Consider the following 20546-nt stretch of genomic DNA (forward strand, 5'->3'; position numbering starts at 1 on the left):
GATTTCATCAAATTTCTTTGTTCTAAAGTTTCATGTGCCTACGTATATGTTATAACTAAGGTGGTTTGGAAATATTTAAGTGAAGAATGATGACTCCCAATTAAACGAAAAATCTATATCAATTTAAGTTTTATTAGTTAAAACTTTGATTTTTTTGTAAATTAAAAAATCTAAGATTACCATAAGTTTCTCCATCTCCCGTGTGATAAATTGGGCAAATTATTAAAAGTAACCGGTTCTCCATGTCAAATGGAGCACATTCCATACATATTTTGACTCGTGTAATACGGACCTACATATATTATAAGAGACCCCACTAATTTAATTATTACGTGGGGTCACACTACACGTGTCCAAATGTAAATTGGGAGCCTTCCAAGTGACATGGAATACCGGATGCTTAGGGGGTGTTTGGGTGCTCCTTTTCGTGCTTCTATTTGCCTTTTCAGTTCGAAATGGAGAGTTTTAGGTGTTTGGTTAGTGATATTCATGTTTGCCTTTTACACTTGAAAAGTAGTATTAGGTATTTGGTTAGTGATCTCTTGTTTGCTTTTTACACCTGAAAAGCAGCCTTTTACAAAAGCAGATAATCTCTGCTTTTTGGAAAAGCAGTTTTTTCCAACAGCAAACAGCAAACCGTAACAGCAAATAGCAACTAGCAACAGCAAGCAACAACCACAAACAGCAAACCGTAACAGCAAACATCAAACAATAGGTAAAACAAACGGACACTTAATATAAAATCTCAATAAATTGTGATAAAACAATAATGGTAGACAATGATTGAAACTATTTTTGGCACATTAGCGAGAATACGCGTACGTGGAATCTGCTTTTTGGAAAAGCAGCTTTTTCCAACAGCAAACAGCAACAACCAACAGCAATAGCAAATAGCAAACCGTAACAGCAAACAGTAAGTAAAACAAACGGGCACTTAATATAAGATCTCAATAAAATGTGATAAAACAATAATGGTAGGCAATGATTGAAACTATTTTTGGCATATTAGCGAGAATACGCGTACGTGGAATCGACTCTATAGTCTTTTTCTTCAGTAATGACTTCATGTTATTTCAACGAGCCAGTAATAAAACTCTTATGGGAAACATACAACAACCACAAGACCGAACACAACTACTCGTAAAGGGAGAAATAACAAAAAACTACAAATAAAGAAGAAATTATCAAATCTACCATAGTAAATCAATTAAAAAACAACGCAAAGTAAAGAAGAAGGGCTAAAAGCCAGAATAAAAACTCAAAACCTGGATGAAGAAGAGTTTTTTTCAGTTAGGTTTTCAAGAGCCGTATTAACTGGCTTAAAGCGGGAGACCGTAACACCGCCTTTTTTCATCGGTATGTTTCAGCTAAAAAATTGAAAATTGGTATTAATTCTCTTATGGTGAATGGGGAAGTCACAAATAATTCTGAAGACATAAGAAACCATATTATTAGATTTCATTCTGATCTCTTTCACTCCCGAGACAGACATGATGCTTCAATTGAGGTTATCAAGGATTATATTCCATCCTTAGTCTCGGGTAATGAAAATTCTTCCCTCACGGCTTGCCCCTCTAGTGACGAAATTAAGCGCACTGTGTTCACTATGGATCCATCCAGTGCGCCTGTACCTGATGGGTTTGGTGGAATATTCTATAAATCGTTCCGGGATGTGGTTTCCTCTGATGTTTGTGCTGTGGTAAAACAATTTTTCAACACAGGTTTTATGCATCCTGGTCTGAACTCCAATTTGTTGGTCCTCATTCCCAAAACTCCCGATACGAGTGTTATTGATCATTACCGACCCATCATTTTGGGTAATTTTGTTTTCAAGATAATTACTAAAATTCTTGCAGACATACTTGCTTCCATTGCTGCTAGAATCACCTCGAAAAATCAGTTTGGTTTCATCTGAAACCGTAACATACATCATTGTATTGCAACAGCCTCGGAGGGGGTTAACGTCCTAAATAAGCCTTGCTTCGGAGGTAACATGGCTCTTAAAATCGATGTTAAAAAATCTGTTGACACTATGGATTGGAATTTTATTCTAGGGGTGTTTGAAGCTTTCAGATTTTCTCTTCTTTTTCGTGACTGGATTTTGAATATTTTTTCCTCCGCAAGAATTTCAATCATGATCAATGGGAAGGCTCATAGTTATTTCTGTTGCTCTCGAGGGGTTAGCCAAGGAGACCCCCTCTCCCCGATCCTCTTTTGTTTAGCGGAAGACTTCCTGAGTAGGAAAATAGAGATGATGGTGGACTCTGGGATTTTAGAGCCTATGCGTTATGTCCGAAATGTGAATTTTCCTTGTCATTTGCTTTATGCGGATGATATTTTAATGTTCTGCAAAGCCACAATTCGGAACATAAGGGTTATTTCTGATATTTTCAATTCATATGGGGACATTTCAGGACAATTAGTTAATTGGTCCAAGTCTGAAGTTAGTTTCAGCGATAAAATCAGTGTGCGTGGGAGTGGAATTCTTGTCAACATTCTTGTGGTTAAGGTCGGGTCCTTACCTATCAATTACCTTGGAGTCCCTCTTTTCGCTGGTTCTCTAAGGAGTAGGTTTCTTAAGCCAATTGCTGATCGGCAACTTTCTAAATTTACTGCTTGGAAAAGGAAACTGCTCTCGATGGGAGGTCAAATTATGCTCGTCAATTCTGTGATTACTAGTTCATTTTTGCATTGTTTTGCTATTTACAGATGGCCTGCCGGTCTTCTCTCAAAAATAAACAGAGCTATGTGCAACTTCATTTGGACGGGTAATCCTGATACTAGGAAACTTATTACGGTCCCTTGGAAAATTTGTTGTAGGCCTAAAATTGAAGGAGGTCTTGGGATAAAAAATTTGCAGCGTTCTTAATCAAGTCATGCTTGGTAAAATTGTGTGGCATCTCATTACAAAATCGGATTTCCCCATTAATATCTTTACAAAACGTTTCCTTTTACCCTATTCCACCCCTCGAATTACCGATTTGCTCTTCAATCTGGAGTTCTGTTCGACACATTTATTCTTTGGTGAAAGATTGCATTTCTTGGTGGCTCGATTCACAGTCAGCTTTGAGTTTTTGGTATGGGGACTGGATTCGCCCTTCAATAGCGCAACGTCTTCATCTTCCTGAAAACGATGTGGCTCTGGCGGACATTCTTGTTTCGCATTTTTTCATCAACTCGAATTGGGCTCACCTTCCTTTCTCGGATTCCGCTCTACTGGATGACATCAAGGATATTAAAATCGAGTCTCATAAGGAAGATGTTCCTTATTGGACCGGCTGCTCAAGCAGGAAATTCACGGTTAAAGCTTTTTATCTCTCGCTCTCATTGCCTCATGCTATTGTGGATTGGCATAAATTTATCTGGAACCATTTTCTTCCTCCTTCCCGTTCACTGATATGTTGGTGAGCCCTTTTCAATCGCCTGCCTACACAGGATCATCTGCAGGCTCGTGGCATCACGATGGTCTCTCGCTGCCTTATTTGCTTAAATGCTTCAGAAACTTTATTTTATATCATGTTAGATTGTCAATTTGCAATCACCATTTGGAAGGCAATTTCAAACTTTTTTGGTTGTCGAGTTTATTATCAACATTCTTTGTTGCGATTAGTCTCCAAAGCAATGGAACATAATTTCAGACCTCAGACTGGTGCCTTATGGACATCAGCGATTGTTTCTGCTATTTGGCTTATTTGGTATACTAGGAATGATGCTATTTTCAACGGTGTGACTCCTAATATCTCTTTAGTGCTCCGAAAACTCTGGAACTTTATCATAGAAGTGGATTTAGTTTATATTGGAGCCTCTGGCACCTCTACGGTAAATCGTCATATTTTAGATCAGTTATTGTTACCTTGGCGCCCGCCTCGTGCACCATCTGTTATTATGGTTCGTTGGAGTGCACTATCCTTTGACTGGATTAAAGTAAATACTGACGGGTCGGCTACTGGTGCTCCAGGCACTCAAGGAAGTGGGGGTATTTTTCGAAACTGTTAAGGTTTTCCTCTTGGTATGTTCTCTTTTTCGATCTCCTCCTCTTTTGTGTTTCTTGTTGAACTGCGTGTAGCCATTTTTGCGATTAATCAGGCCTGGGATAGAGGTTGGCACAAACTTTGGTTGGAATCCGATTCAACCTTTGTTGTGGAACTGTTTAAGTCAAAATCTAATGCCGTTCCCTAGGAAATCTGTCATGACTGGTTGGCATGTCTTCACCTCATTTCACAGATGCTTGTCACGGTCTCACACATTTATAGGGAAGGTAATCGAGTCGCTGGCGCTCTTGCTCATCACGGTCTCACTGATGATCATTTAGTATGGTGGGACATTTGTGTAATCTTTGTGTCAGATGACATTTTAGGCCTCCCTCAGTATAGGTTTATTTAATCTTCTGTTTTTGATTGCTTGTATAACTTTTTATTTTCTTGTTTTCTTTATTTTGGGTCTGGTTTGGTTTTGTCCTTTCCGGCCTCCACCTCTCTAATAAAAAAACCTATGAAATTAAATTCCTTTAATCTTTTAAATGGATATATTAAACTTTGATTAATTATTTTTTATGTGTATTGAGCCCTTAAATTTTTTTAAATGGAGACTTTATACTATTGGTCATTTATTTTTTTAACACTTTAAGCCCTTCTTAGATGATCTAGTTACGCATTCTATACGAAATTTGAAATATTCGCATAATTGATGTGTTAAATAGAGATTTAATGTATTAAAAAATAATTGATCAAGAACTTAACATATCAATTTAAAAGATCAAAGGCTTAATATGTTTAAAAATAATTTATCAAGGAATTAATATATCCGGCTTAATCAATAAATTAATTAATTGTGAGCTCCAATGTCAATTTTATCAATATTAAAATTTATAATCATGACTTAATTTTTAAAATCTTAAAATTTTAATAACTTAATAATGTGTTTTTAGTTTTCTTACTTAATTATCTTATTATTTTTTAAAGATAATAAATAAATTATTTTTCATTTTCTTTAATATATTGGTCTTATGAATTGATTGCATTAGATTGTTTTTACTTGACTTTAGTTTTAAACAAAGCATAGCCTTTACCTTTAAACAATCTAATAGAGATCCTAACTTGTTTACAACTAGGACAAACTAAGATTTTAATTACATTGAATTTTAGTATTCTTGGAGTAATAATCCAGATCAATAGAAACTCTGGTTTTGAATATCACTATATGTACAGGAATGGTGAAAATATATATATATATATATATATGCAAATTTCTCGTTCAAAACTAGCATTGCTCTATTGCAACAATATTTTAACAATATATTTGGTAAAAAAATGATACTTTTCATGAAAGGAGAAAACCGTAGAAATGAATTGTCATTTCATTTCGTTGGTTCTAAGGTGCAAGCTCCAATTGCTTCAAAGGATCAACTAACAAATCAAATCATTTTACAAACACATTGTGAGTGCGAACTTTTGAGTCATTGTTACATAGAATTTAGTTGATTAATGTTCACAACTGCCAGCTTGAGGGGTTGTTAGGATTAATAGTTAGATTAGTTTTACTAGTTTATGATATGGTTCAGTTAATGTAACCAGTAGTTAGGCCCTGTTCTTTATCACTTAGTTTCAGTAACAATCAGTTCAATTCAGTTCAGTTCAGTTCAATTCAATTCAGTTCAGTTCAGCAATCAGTTTCAGCATCCAGTTTCAGCATTCAGTAATTTATCATTATTTATTATATTATAATAATTATTATTATTTATCTATAATTTATCATTATTTATTATTATTATTATTTATACTTTATCATTATCTTATTCGTTTTTCTTTTCCTTTTCTACCAAAAAAAAAAAAAAAAAATTAGATAAAAGTAAAGAAATAATAGTTTATTAAAGTATATATCATTTAATAAAAAATTAAAACTAAAGTATGCATCCATATTTAAAAATTAGAAATTGCATCCATATTAGAAATTGTTTCTAAAATTTACCGAATTTATCACTGTTAGGGATAAAATTGCACAATTTTAGACGTTGGGGGTAAAATTACTCCTGACCCAAAACGTTATTTTTGCACTTTAACCCTCAATTAGAATAAAAAGTTAAGAGTTGATATTCATATGAAAATTTGTATTTAATTTCATAGGCTTTAAATTATATGTAAATTTGTGTTTATATGTAATTTGTATTTTTAATTTAAATTAGACTCATTTTTATTTAATTTCATAGGCTTTTATCGAGCCAAGATTTTATCAACCCGAGCTTTTATTTGATATTCAATTTAGTTTTATCTTTAATAATATATTTATTTATTATTGATATTATTAAATTTATTAGAATCATTATTATTATTATAAGTTTATTAATGTTCAATATTATCATTAAAATTATTTTAAAGTCTAATATCATCATTATTGTTAAGTTCGGTTAAGTTCGGTAGCATTCAGTTAAGTTCAGTAGCATTCAGTTAAATTCAGTTCAGTAGCATTCAGTTAAATTCAGTTCAGTTCAATTCAGTTCAGTATTCAGTAGTATTCAGTTCAATTCAGTTCAATTCAATTCAGTTCAGTTCAGTTCAATTCAATTCAGTTCAGTTTTTTTCAGCGATAAAGAACAGAGCCTTAGTTAGTTAGTTAGGAAAGTTGTTATAAATACAGCTTGTGTAATTGTGTATTACTCATTTGTGCATTCAGTATTTTTTCTCTTCTTTTATTCTTTAGTATTAAAGGAAAATTACAAAATTGGGTTAAATAAGAGACTCATTTACATTTTTAATCCACTTATTTAACATACTATATATTTAGACTATATTTGTGTGACTTTCCCAAAATACCCTCACCCTTTCATCTTCCCCCTTCCCGCTTCTCCTCCTTATGCAAACGGTTGCTCTCCCAGACTTTTGATTCCTCTCTTCCTTTAAATTTCGTGAAATCTGCACCATTTCTCCACATCACCATGTATTTCTCTTCTTCCTCTCTTCATCTCTTGATTCTTCACCTTCCTAATCCTAGAAAACGAAGTCATGGTTCTTCATCTTCCTGCTCCTGCTCGTTCCTTGGTTTCTTTCTTCTTATGACCATTGAAGAAATGGTTATTCTACGTTATTTTCATCGTTTTTCCCAGTTTATCATACTGTTGTTGTCGATTTTAAGGGTGAAAGGCGCGAAAAATGTAAGTATCTACTGTTTTCTCTGTGTTTTTTCAGAAAATCACTTCGCGTAGTTGATGATTTCACGAAGATCTGCGATGAGAAAGGATCTGAAACGTGACGATCTACTTCGTGAATCGATGATTTCGCAAAGTCTGCGAGTAGAACATTTCATGATTTTTCACTCGCAGACCTTGCGAAATCATCGATTCGCGAAGTAGATCGTCATGTTTCAGGCCTCGCAGACTTCGCGAAATCATAGATTCGCGAAGTAAAATCATCATCTTCCCTGCACATTTATATTCGCATGTTTCGCGAATCCTTATTTCGCGAAGCCAAATCGTCATTTTTTCGGCCTAGATTAAATTTTTCTAAAGGTAGTTGAATACATAACATCCATTTCTGGAAGGCGGCGTATTGAGATGCCGTGAGAGACATTCATCCCAAAAGGCCTGGACTTCAATTTCAAGATTGGTCACATTTACTTTAAAATGATTGGTTAAAAGTTATTGTGCCAATCTTATTGTGTACCATGTGATATGTCCATCCCAAAAGGTCTGAACTTCCATTTATCATCCCAAAAAGTCTGGACTTCCAATACAGGGAGAAATTTCCATCCAAATTCGTCAAAAGTTTATTGTGGCAATCTTATTGTAAATTTTGATAATATTATGATTTTAATGTTGTTATTGTAGCAATCTTGTTGTAAATTTTGATAATGTTATGATTTTAATGTTAGAATCCATTGTTGTTTGGCTTTTTTGTTATATACCCTTTCACGAATTTTGTTAAAAACACGTCCAGATTTCGCATATGCAAAAAAATCATCAACTAAACCAAACATTAGCTTTGCAGACTTCGCGAAATCATCGATTCGCGAAGTGAGACGGGAGGAAGATAGTCGCGCCGTAAAATTGCAAACACATTGAAGGTATTTTGGTAACGTCACACAAACATAGTCTAGATATGTAGTATGTTGAGTAAGTGGGTTAAAAATGTAAATGGATCTCCCATTTGACCCAATTTTGTAATTTTCCCTATTAAAAATGAAATATATATATAGTAATATTACAACTTCGGTATTCTAATTGTCACCCAAATTATTGTATATTTAAAAATTTTAAAAATTTCCAATTGTCCTGTCACTATTCCAATGACATATTATTGATTCCGGCCTGAATAAGCATTCAAAGAGTGGTCATTTTCCATTGCAAGTATCTCTCCACAGTGTCCAAACCACAGAGTTCCTTGACAACAGGCATGGTTGCAGGGACACCTACTTGGAATGTTGAGTAACAACTGTCAAGAAAACCCCATGAATGAAGCTGTTTTCTTGCTTCTCTAATGGCAGCTCTTGTAGCACAGTGAACTGAGGCTGCTGACAGCAGTGGTGGCTCCCCAGAAGCTGCATACATAATACATATGATTTTAACAATTATATCTTGGAAAAAAAAATCCTCTCACCTTTTTCTCAATTTTCACACATAAAGCTCTTAATCTATTAATTGACACATTAAGCCATTCAGTGGTGGAGAGAGTGCATCCGGACACCGGAATCCACCCTGAGAAGGGTGGTTCCAGGGGGTCCTCTACCTAGGGAAGCTGCAATTGCTCCGCCACTAGAGCCATTGATCAATTGATAATAACAAACATTGAGCTCCTATTAACTATGAACATGAAACTCGGTTAAAAATTATGTTTTACAATTCAAAATTTTTCTATAGCAACATCAAACATATAAAAATTTCTTTTGGAACAATAAAATATGCAAATGGAATGGACTACATAACCGAGTTTGAACTTCGTCTCGTTAGCCATAGGCTCAATGTGTGCTATTATAGTTGATCAATGGCTTATTCGGTCAAGATGAAAGATGAAGGATTCAACCATAATCGGAACAGGGATCTCAAGATTATTTTTCCCTATAAGCAATAGTAGCATTGACAATGAATGTATCATAGCCTGTTTTAGAATTCCAGATAATGCATTCTTAATTTGATGTGTTGCATCTATGGAGAAATACTGCTTGTTATTCACAAGGATCGAAAGAGTCTACCTTTCGAAGAGAGAACACGATGTTGGTGATGCCCGCTGTTTAGTATTTCTACATTGAACTGCTTCGGTATGGTGTCTAATGTAGGGATTTTGTAGGACCATGTGCCTTCTTGTTCTATTAATCCATCTTTGTTTGTTGTGTATTCTTCAAGCATGAAAAATCCAATTCCTTGGACAAAAGATCCTTCAATCTGCAAATACCATTTCTTAGTTTTCAATATAAAAACCACAAGGTAAAATTAACTACGACCCTTTAACTTTAGGGTTACTAACATGACGTCCCGTGAACTTCAAAACTGGACATAAGTCCAAATGCCTATTGACCACGTGAATTTTCCGGTAAATCATACTTCCTTTGTTGGGTCTATCATGTTAGTAACGCCAAAGTTGAAGAGTCATAAGTGGATTTTAACTGTGTGATTTATAAGCAAATTCACGTGGTCAACCCCAATATTTAACCTAGTGAATAGTCATTTGGACTTTTAGACTTTTATATTAATATATGTCAAAGTTCAAAAACTTTTATGTCCACTTCGACACGGGCCATCGTGTGAATAATGCCAAATTAGAGGGGCCATGGGTGTATTGTCCCCAAAAACCAGAATATATTTTCTCTTGTCAAGCCATAGACAAGAACAGGCCAGGGTTTGAGAATTGCAACTACAAGGATGAACTTCAAACTTAAGAATTTGAAATTCATAATAAGTATATAAAGTGCTAATCTAACCTGTCCTAAATCCACAGCAGGGTTCAGACTTTGTCCACAGTCGTATAGTATGTCACATCTCAAAATTGTTGTTTGCCCGGTCAGAATGTCTATCTCCACCTGTGCAAAATGTTATGATGCTAGAGTTAATATCACATCATCCTAATTTCTCCCATCTCCAGCTTATATTAAGAAACAGTGTCAGAGCATCAAGTAAAGCACAGAGAAGAAGAAAAAGATAATGTTGGAGTTCAAACTTGCCTCGCTCACTGCAGCACCATAGTTTAAGTATGTCTGGGAAGCAGAGTCCGGGACAAAGTGAGAATTTGATGATAAGTGTACACCTTCCATATGTGCCTGCATTTTAAATTACTTAGCAGGGCTAGATGGAAGCGTATTTTTGCTATCTAATACGATACTAACAACAAGTATTCTACAAAAGATGTTCTTCTCACAGAAGGTGCCATCAAGAAACTGAAAAATATAATAATTTCAATGTAAAAATGTTTCAATAAAGGTAAGAAAAACGAAAAACGAAAAGCACCATGTTTGGATCAATTTTCAAAAGATATAAATACGTCCAAAATGGGATGAAGTAAAAAAATATTTATGAGTACAATGTTCCATAATGCAGAGAGTTACCTGTCGAATAAGCATCTCCCATCCCACAGAGTCCATTTGCACCTGCATCCTTTCTTTTAGAGGCATCAGTCTCTCAACTAAGACATTACAGCTAAGTCTGACAGCTTCACAGCTTGACTCGGAAGTAGAGCTACCAGCCGTGAAACCTCCTTGAATTAAACTCAAGGTATCATTTTGTAAGACTCGTATCTTATCCAATAGTTCTCCTGCTCCTTCACATTTGATTGAACTAAGAGCAAAAGCAGCAGTCTGTTTTACCTTTGTCCACAGCCCCTGACCCAGCTCTATACCTCCAACTTCAACAGCTATGGACCCATCACTTAGGATGCTTACTTTTCCTGGAGTTGGTCTTACAAACACATCGAATATGATAGGTATTCGAGAAATTCCTCTTTTCTTCCACACACTACAGCTATTGAACTCTTTAACCATTTCAGTCCTTTGATCAAAGTTAGAAGATGCAGCTAACTTATCCCATATTGCAGTTAAAGTGTATTCTAGAGGATCTCCTGCACTATCGTGATAGAATGACTTAAGGCTATCGTACGTGTGGAGATTTATAGTTCTTACAGAATCAACATCCACAGAAAGAGTAGATGCGACATTTTCAATTATTGCTTCTGCAATATATGATCCTTGCACTTCTCCAGGCGCCCGCATTGCTGATTTACTAGAAAGGTTTGTTTTGCATAACTTTATTTCAAAAGATAAAGCACCCCAGTCATACTTGCTAAGTGAAGACACAAGTTTTAATGGGATCATTGGACTCACATCTATGGTTATTCCAGCATTGATTAATATATCTAGCTGTAAGGCAGTAATTTTCCCATTAGATTTGAAGCCTACACTGTAAGTTATTTCCATAGGATGTCTTCCTCCTGCCATAATCATATCAGTCTTGCGATTGAGATATGTCCTAACAGGGCGCTGTAGTTTGTATGCTGAAAGGGCGCATGCTGTAGCAACCTAAAACATCAAATCCTGTATGTAAGTACTTCAAATAACAATTAAACATAGGGCTGGAATAACACATATTTTTCAAATTAAGGCGCTAGCTTAGGCAAGATACTGAAAAAAAATGATAACCTTCAGATTCTGATCTAAGACCAATTTACAAAGGATTAGGAAGGTAGGTTCACACAAAATCCACCATTAGATAAAGTGGTTTTAAATCTAGATAATAATTAACATGTTGAAATATGGATATGTGAACAGGAAGATACTTACAGACATGGCTTTCATTGACTTCCCACCAAAACCTCCTCCAACCCTTCTTGTAACCACACGTACATTATTTTGAGGAACACCAAGGCATCTTGCAATTGTCACATGTGCATACTCAGGGCACTGATTTGAACTGTAAACCACTATGCAATTGTCTTCATCAGGAACAGCAAGGGCAGTCTGATTCTCCATACAGAAATAATACTGTGACCCAAGTTTTATCTGGATCTCATAGTTCAGCAGAAAGTTGACAGTAAGAAATCAGTGAAAGATGAAACAGAAAGCAACTATCTCAGCCCTTCTAGGCTTTCCAGTTATGCTTTGAGAAAAAAACAACAACTTTGAAATCAAGGGCAAATGAAGAGGAAACAGGCATTGAAAATTACCTCGGCAGAGACAATCTTGTGTTCAGCGTCTAACATTCCCCTTGATACATCACCAACTTGTTTAGGATGCATATATGGAACAATCTCAAAAAAGCTAGACCTGGCTACAGCCTGTTCTATAGTTAAAATGGGTGGTTCTAGATTTTCCGTGTCATAATCCACTACTGCAAGATCTGCTGCTTGATCTGCAAGTTTTTGTGAATCTGCAAGCTAAGAAAATCATTTGATAAACAAGATTAGGAAAATTTGTTGCTATGATCCATCAAAATTGATGTCTAATACATCTTCATGACATTACAGTCAAGTGGATGTTGCTAAGATGAGATGATGGATAAGGAAGTTACCACGAACGCAAGGCGATCTCCAGCAAACAGAGCAAGATCCTCAGCAAACAAAGGATCAGGACCAAACATAAAATATGCACCAATGTTCTCCCCACCTTTTGGTATGTCTCTGAAAGAAATAAGTCCAGTGACGCCATCTGGGAGTGATGTACAGTTGAATTTAATACCCTTTACCCTTGCGTAAGGCTTTGTGCTACACACGAATGATCCATGTAGACAATTTCTGGGGGAGGGAATGTCATCCACATAAACAGCCTCACCTACACAAGTTGTAAGTGGCAAAATTGTTAGCTTATTAGGTTCTGTCAGCCAAGTCAAATGAAATATTAGAAACAGAACGCAAAAAAACAATACAAACTCTTTTATTCAACTATTTGTGAAGAAAACTTACAAGGAATTTTAGAGTCTATCTTGCAAGCACACATATAGATCATATTATTTATTGACAACAAAAATTATACAAATTTAAATCAAAGATGGGTCAACTTTGAGATATAGACCTCAACAAGACGAGACAAAATTCTATTACAGCCATGCTATTAGATGCAAAAGAGAATTTTCTGTATCTTCAAAAAAATAATACTGACCAGATGCTTGAAGAGAAGCTCCAGATTTTGTAATTGGCTCGCCCACAGGATGATACTCTTGGTTTAATTGAATCACTTGCTTGGATGATGACAGCAAAGTGGGGAATTTAACAAGATTTGGCTTGTCATATTTCTCTTTTGATTTAGTGTACTCAAACACTGAAATATCACCACGATATTCATCCAGAGAAGTAGTACACGTTAATGGGCCAAGAAAGTCAAAAAGAAAACCAACAATCAAGCTTGATCTATATGAAGCATTTGGTGTTCCATCTTCAGGTAAGACAGTTGATTTCAGTAATGTAATAGCTTCATAGAGGACAGAAAGTGTCAACAACTTTCCATTTAAAAAATACTCAGCTTTCCTTGCTCTAATTGCATGTTTGGTTCCAAAAGAACCAAAAGCCAACTGACAGCTATTTAACACAATTCCACCAGATGAATTCGAGCAGGAAACTTCAGCCAAAAAAGAAGCATTCAAATAAGGCAAAGCATTTCCAAGGGGCCGTGGTGCAGCTCGATATGTTTCAAATAACAACTTACTATTCCTTTCAGGCTTTGATGTCCAATTTGGGATTTTAACGTTTAAGAGTACACTTCTTGAACCAAGAGGAGGCCTTTCCAGGAACTCCTCCAAGGTAACTGTCTCAGACATAGTACCGGTTCTTATAGTAACAAACGAACCAGCTCCAAGAAGTACAGTTGCAATATCTGAAGGAAAATGCTTCCTTTGTGCCATCACCAAGTTGCCTCCCATACTCCCTACATTTCTGACGAATTTGGTAGCAATTTTGTCCATATGGGCTGCAACTTTTTTGAACACTATATTACTTTCTGAAATCATTTCCTCTTTATTTTCTTTCCTCAAAGCTTCAATAACTTTAGAAATAGTCACTGCAGCCCCAATCTCAATACCTGTTTCATCTTTTTGAATAGCTGATAGCTCAGGAATATACCTGAGATCTATGTACTTGTCAAAGTGTTCATGGTCCTTATAATAACCCACACTAGTGTTCCCAACCACTAGTTTCATATGTGATCCGTCATTCATGCATAATAGGTCTTCTAGCTCCTTAAAGCTAGAAGGTTGGTTCCAAGAGGACTTTTCTGAATCCAGATGCAGGGAAGACATGATTTCCGATTTCAGAAATTCAGGAAAGGTGCAAATCCCATCGTTATTATACTGAGGTAACTTCCTTGACTTGACTTCCTCTGCTTCTCCCTTTTTCCAAAAGGAATTAAATCCTAAATCTTCCATATCAACATCAGATGCGAAACTTTTGCAGGCATCAGCAATGGGTCGATATCCTGTACAACGACAAAGATTTCCTGCTATAGATTTTTCAGCTTCAGCAGCTGTCAGCTTGGAAAATCCTGGAGAAGGCTCTGGTCGATCAGTCTTTTCAGCATTAACAAGGGCTCCAAAGAATGACATGCACATTCCAGGAGTACAAAAACCACATTGAGAAGCATGAAAACCAGTGAATCTTTGGTGAATTGGGTGGAACCCTTTTTTGCTATTACCAAGACCTTCACTTGTTGTAATTGAACATCCATTTACACTGCAAAGCAGTGTGAGACAAGCACTTACCGTATAATCCTCAACTTTGTCGAGCAATGGATCATATTTTGACAGCAAAACAACACAGGCACCACAACCACCTAAAATCACAAATTAAAATTTAGTTTAGATACTAACCAATAAATTGAATTTTCAACTCTGAGCAATTTAAAATCACTGAAGTGATCCAAATTCTGATAGCAATTAGTTAAACCCCTTGATCTTATACTTGGCCAGCAAGAAAAGTCAAAAGTGGAAATTCAAACGAAATGACATAATGCCTTTAAACATATTGATTTCACAACTAAACATATTCAAACAATGGTTGTTCGCCTAATCTTTAAATCTTCTCCTATGCGAATCTTTGAACTATTAATTTTCAAGAGTTTATGAATTAAACTTGTTAATTTCGAAACAGAGAGATTAAATTAAACGAGTGGACAAGATAGAGAGATATAGTACCTTCACCGCAACTGAGCTTGACGCTTTTGACAGAAGTTTGGGTGCGCAAGAATTCGAGCAGAGTAGTAGAAGGATCAACACTGCAGAGCTCAAATCTCTCGCCATTGACAGCGAAAACCAGAGAAGTGGTCTTTCCTCTTCCTTCTTCCATTTCAAAAGACAACGACTGATGGAGAAATGCTGAAAAGGAATCATGATTGCCGAATGGCCACCGATCGTATAAGATAATGCAAGAAAGAAGACAAAATGTCCTTCGTCAAAGCTCACAAGCAAATCGCTTTCACTGTTTCTTTCAATCAGAGTACTGCATTAGATACGTTTGAATTTGAGAAGTCAGCTGCTCCTTTAAAAATAGTAGTAATTTATTATTATTATTATTATTATTATTTACTATTATTATTATTAGGATAAGCTACAAGCTATATCTTTTTTCCCAACACAAAAAAAAAAAAAAAAAATACAAGTTTTTTTATAAGGTATGCCTTACTTTATTATTGATAATTAGGCTAATAAATTGTGCCGGTTGAAATGGGACGAACAATTTCATCCTCATCTTATTTAGAATGGGATTTTCCATCTCGGTCCTTCTGAAAAAATATAGATAAATTTATCTTTATTTCTGTATTAATAGATGGTGGGAATTCCTATAAATATATCCACTTCATATTATATTTTTTCTAAAGTAATATAAAATCCATACAATTTAGTACTTTTAAATATAAAAATAAATAGTTTGTTGTTAACTAAAACAAAACATTATTAAAAATTTTGACATATTATTCCACATTTAAAAAAAAAATCCAAATAAACACACGTCTAACAATATATAAACACAATTTCAGTCTCACTCTAATTGAAATTAGAATTTTAGAACAAAATATATAAACACAATTTCGATCTAATTCTAATTGGAATTGAAATTTAGGGTCTGTTTGGTTCAGCTGTTAGCTAATAGCTGTTGCGGTTGTTGTTAGCTGTTTGCAGTTGCAGTAAGCTGTTAGCTGTTTGTAGGTGCAGTAAGCTGTTAGCTGTTTAATTACTAGTGTTTGGTAAAATTATATTGAATTGTTGCTGTTCGGATTTAAAATGTCTAAAATGGACATGTTTTAAATTAATCAACGATGAAATTATAAAAGGAAAAATATGAAAAAATGCCCATAATGTTTACAACTAGGAATAATTTTACTCTTAACGTCTAAAATGGTATAATTTTACCCATAACGTTGGTAGCTAAAAGTAATTTTACCCCTAAAATTAACAAGTTGGGTCGATTTCAGATATTATTAGAAAACATAGATATTTTATTTCTTATTCTACACCAATTGCACACATCGGTAGTTTTGAAAAAAGAGATTTAATATTTTTTTGTGATTTAATAATAAAATTGAAAATTAATGTCTATAAATTTGGTGAAATATTTGAATTTTTTTTTGTCCAACTCATACAAAAGACAATATATTTTTTATTTTCTTAAAAAAAATTCATGTCTAATCATATGTTTGTGATTTGCTACTAACGATGATAAAATGGTACACATGTGAAGTGTAGATGACAATATTCATGACCAATAAGGGAGTTTGATAAATTATTTCTCAAATTGACACAACTTGTCAATATTAGGGGTAAAATTGTTCATGGCTGCCAAAATTAGGAGTATAATTGCACTATTTTAAACGTTAAAAGTAAAATTACTCCTAGCTATAAATATTAGGGGTATTTTTGCACCTTATTCTATTATAAAATAAAAAATGTGTTACACAAATTAATAAAAATAATCTATATAAAAAATAAAAAATTTATTGAACGCAACAAAACCTTGTTCTTCCAATAATTATATGTTGTAGAAATATAAATAATGTCTAAGAATAAATATATTTTGTGGAAATAAGAAGGATAATTTTGTCAATAACAAATAACTACAAACAGCTGTTTATGAAAAGCTCCAAATAGGAGCTTTTCGTGAAACACTCCAAAACGCTGCAGTTTCTAGAGAAAATATTAAATGCTGCGGTTATATAAACCTAACCAAACGTTATATTTTCTACGGTTTGGAGTGAAACGCTAAACGCTCCTCCGAAAAGCTAAAACAAACACCCACTTAAGAATAAGATGGAAATATGAAATTACAAAAGAAGTTTTAATTTTTTTTTAGAATTCAAGCAAAATAACTTTATCACCCACCACATTCCAATAACACATGTAAAATAAATCAGATATACTATTTTTGAACTATCAATTTGCTTTTACCCTCGAAAACCTCATGTAATACATTTTGTTGATCTAAAGTCAGGTGCAAGGCAACTGAATCACGTATTTCCACACAACAAACAAAATTTGTGATAGTAAACAAGTCTGCAGAATAAAAAGGTGTTTGTTTACCTAATTTTCACCTCCCATTTGTCTTTTCACTTTCACTAGCAAGTAGCCAAAAGAGGTAACTATTTCCTCAAAATCTTCCTCCTTATTATGTCAAACACCATTATTATCCTACAAATGCTGAATAGAATTTAATTTTCTTCTTACATTCGTTATTGAAGAAAAAAAATTGGTATTTTTGTCACCTTTCTGTAACCAATAAATTCTAGAACGTTGCTTCTATATAATTTCTTCACCTTCCTATAACTTCATAATATTTTTTGTTAAACATAAAATTTCCCTAGCTTTAATAATAGAACATGAATTACCTTTAGCTTCAATGAACTCTTTAGATAATTGCTACCATTTTGCTCCAATAAAACCAAAACAATCCCGGTTCCATTGCTAACCGAGCTCCACAATATTATAATTTAACACAAAACATTCTCATGAACCAAAGCTGAACTATTCCAAACATTTTGAATAACATCGCGGCAATTAGGTCATGGATTCACATCTTTTCGAATTTAAATGGTTTTGTCTTTTGAAAGAATGTAATATTAAATACAATAATATGCTTAGAAAAAATTATTAAGTGTTTATATTATTTTATTTTATAAAATGGTAGTAATATTTTCAAATAAAAATATTACTCTTACAGATACACATGTCAATCATACAATTAAATTCTTGAGGTTCAGTTAGGTTGAAAGAATTATTAAATGGATATGACATATTTGAATATGTGAATAGGACCCTCAATTGTGTCCAAAAAGGTCATTAACCATCAATAATGCACTTTTCTTTTCTTTGGTTTAAGAGAATATGCACTTGGTATGTTGGTGCACTTGGTATGTTGTTCCATTGATAGTAATTTAATTAATGTTGTAATATAATATGTATTTATTAAAATGTTGTAATATAATATGTATTTATTAAAATGTTTATTTATTTACTTTTATAAAATTTCATTACAAATGTTTAATTGACAAATTTTAATAAAATTCACAAAGTGCAACTATCACTATAATAGATAAATGCAATTTTTTATGTTTTTCGTTTGTCACGTTTTTTGGTTTTTCTTTTATTCGTGTTTTCATGTTTTTACCTTCTTTTTTTCGCCTTTCCCGTTTTTCGCTTTTTTTGCGTTGTTTTTCTCCTTTTTCTCATTTTTCGTGTGTTTTCTCATTTCGTGTTTTTCATCTTTTTTCCGATTTTCACTTTTTTCGTTTTTTGCATTTTTTCTCATTTTCGGTTTTTTCATGTTTTTCTATATTTCGCATTTTTTAGGTTTTATAGTTTCATGTTTTTTTTCGTACTTTGCCATCAGTAATAAAAAAAAATACAAGGGTTACTCATAATGGGGATTCATACCTATTTTGTTCGTAATGCTCATTATATAAATTTGCAAAGAAAAATTAAGTCATATATTTATGATTCCATTACGATAAAAAAAATGATATGACTATTGTAATGGTCATTCCATTACAATGCTCATTACAATGTACCAAATGAGACCTTAATATTTTACATTTATCACAATGTTAATAAGCGTTATAATTTAGGGATAGTTACACAATATTCATCTTTTAATAAATAAATACAACTTTCAAACAACTTGTGAAATTGGCTCGGTGACATGAGAAGACGATATATGGTGAAGGAATGATACAAAATCCTCTCTAGCCAAGCTCATAATCAATCATGTTTTTGGAGAAAGATGTGGAAATTAGTAGTTCCTCCTAGAGTTAAAGATTTAATTTGGTGTTCTATCTCTTCTTACCTTCTAACTAGAACAACTCTTAAAGCTGGACACATTCTAGTCTCGGATGGCTGCGCTCTATGTGGTCTCTTTGATGAAAATGCTTATCACGTTCTTGTTGAGTGTACAAGTACAAAACAGGTTTAGACTTTCTCTAATATTGTGGATATCAACTCACTTTTTACCAATTTAGCTGATTTTTTGGCGTAGATTTTTGCTGATAAATCTATCTCGGGCTCTGTTGTTGCGACAATTATCTATTGGGATCTATGAGCGTAATCGGAATCAGCTTGTTTAAAGTAACTATTCTTCGCTGGCAGGAGTAATTTTTAGCGTAATCACCCTTTTTTTTTTATCTCGTGGAACTAGTGTCATACACATCAGTTTGTTGCTTCTACTGCCCCCAGCTCAATAGCTCATTGGTTACCCCCTGCCCCTGGTTCGCTTATTTGTAATGTTGATGTTGTTGCGTTTCCATTATCTCGACGTGTTGGATATGGTTTCATCTTGAGGAACTCTGCTGATTTTGTGTTTGCTGGAAATGGTAAGCTTCCTTACGCTTCAGTGCATACAAATTGATTGTCGAAGGTTTTAGTGTGAGGAAGCTTTAAGTTGCCTTAAGGCAAATGAGTTTCAAGATGTCACGTTTCAATCAGATTCTCAACTTTTAGTTCACGCTATCAATGATAAATAGGATTCGATCTGTAAAGCTCTTGAAAGGGTCATTTATCAAAGAATGACTCTGGTTATCAAATGATTGAAGAGCCGGGAGCAATTTATTTACGATACTTAGTTGACATTCATAAAAAGTATCTAATGAATTATGAGTTCAATACACCTTGTTTAGCAGAAAGACGGATATTCCTTGCTTATTATCAGACAACCGCTTATTCACAAACCTCGTGTGGGGTGAATAGTTTTCATTTCCCATCATCCATAATTGTTGTGTTCAATTTGTTAGTCGATCTGTGAATCATGTAACTCATACTTTAGCTAAGACGATTAATTTTAAATCGAATTGTGGAGCTTGGGTGTTGTCCTTCCTCTTTTTCTTATTTCTATTTTGAGAGCTCATCAATAATACCATTTTCTCGCTTCTTATATAAATAAATAAAAAAACTCACCTCTTCCCTTTAATCAGGGTTTATCCATAATTTTAATTTGATGAGTGGAAACACCTCTAAACTTTAATTTTTTTTTAAATCTTTTTTTTTTTTTGGCTTTTACGAACGAAATACTGGTAAACTATATTAATGGTATCTGAACTTTACCTAGTTTACACTTTGGTACGTAGATTACATTTTGTCCCAAAAATATACCTGAAGTAATGATGATCGG

The 20546-nt window shown here is 34.1% G+C and overlaps 1 protein-coding gene across 1 annotated transcript; it reads right to left on the minus strand.

Annotated features, from left to right (window-relative positions):
- Positions 1–8024: 8024 nt before the first annotated feature.
- LOC136222312 (indole-3-acetaldehyde oxidase-like) lies at positions 8025–15404 on the minus strand. The gene is made up of 10 exons (XM_066009938.1): positions 15092–15404; positions 13069–14730; positions 12482–12741; positions 12138–12347; positions 11755–11973; positions 10528–11493; positions 10147–10242; positions 9907–10005; positions 9181–9370; positions 8025–8529 (listed from the first exon to the last, which is right to left on the minus strand). Exons 1-10 carry the CDS (start codon positions 15240–15242, stop codon positions 8312–8314), a joined length of 4071 nt encoding a protein of 1356 aa, XP_065866010.1. The 5' UTR covers positions 15243–15404; the 3' UTR covers positions 8025–8311.
- Positions 15405–20546: the final 5142 nt, after the last annotated feature.

This window comes from Euphorbia lathyris, chromosome 3 (genome assembly GCF_963576675.1).
Source record: "Euphorbia lathyris chromosome 3, ddEupLath1.1, whole genome shotgun sequence".
NCBI lineage: Eukaryota > Viridiplantae > Streptophyta > Magnoliopsida > Malpighiales > Euphorbiaceae > Euphorbia > Euphorbia lathyris.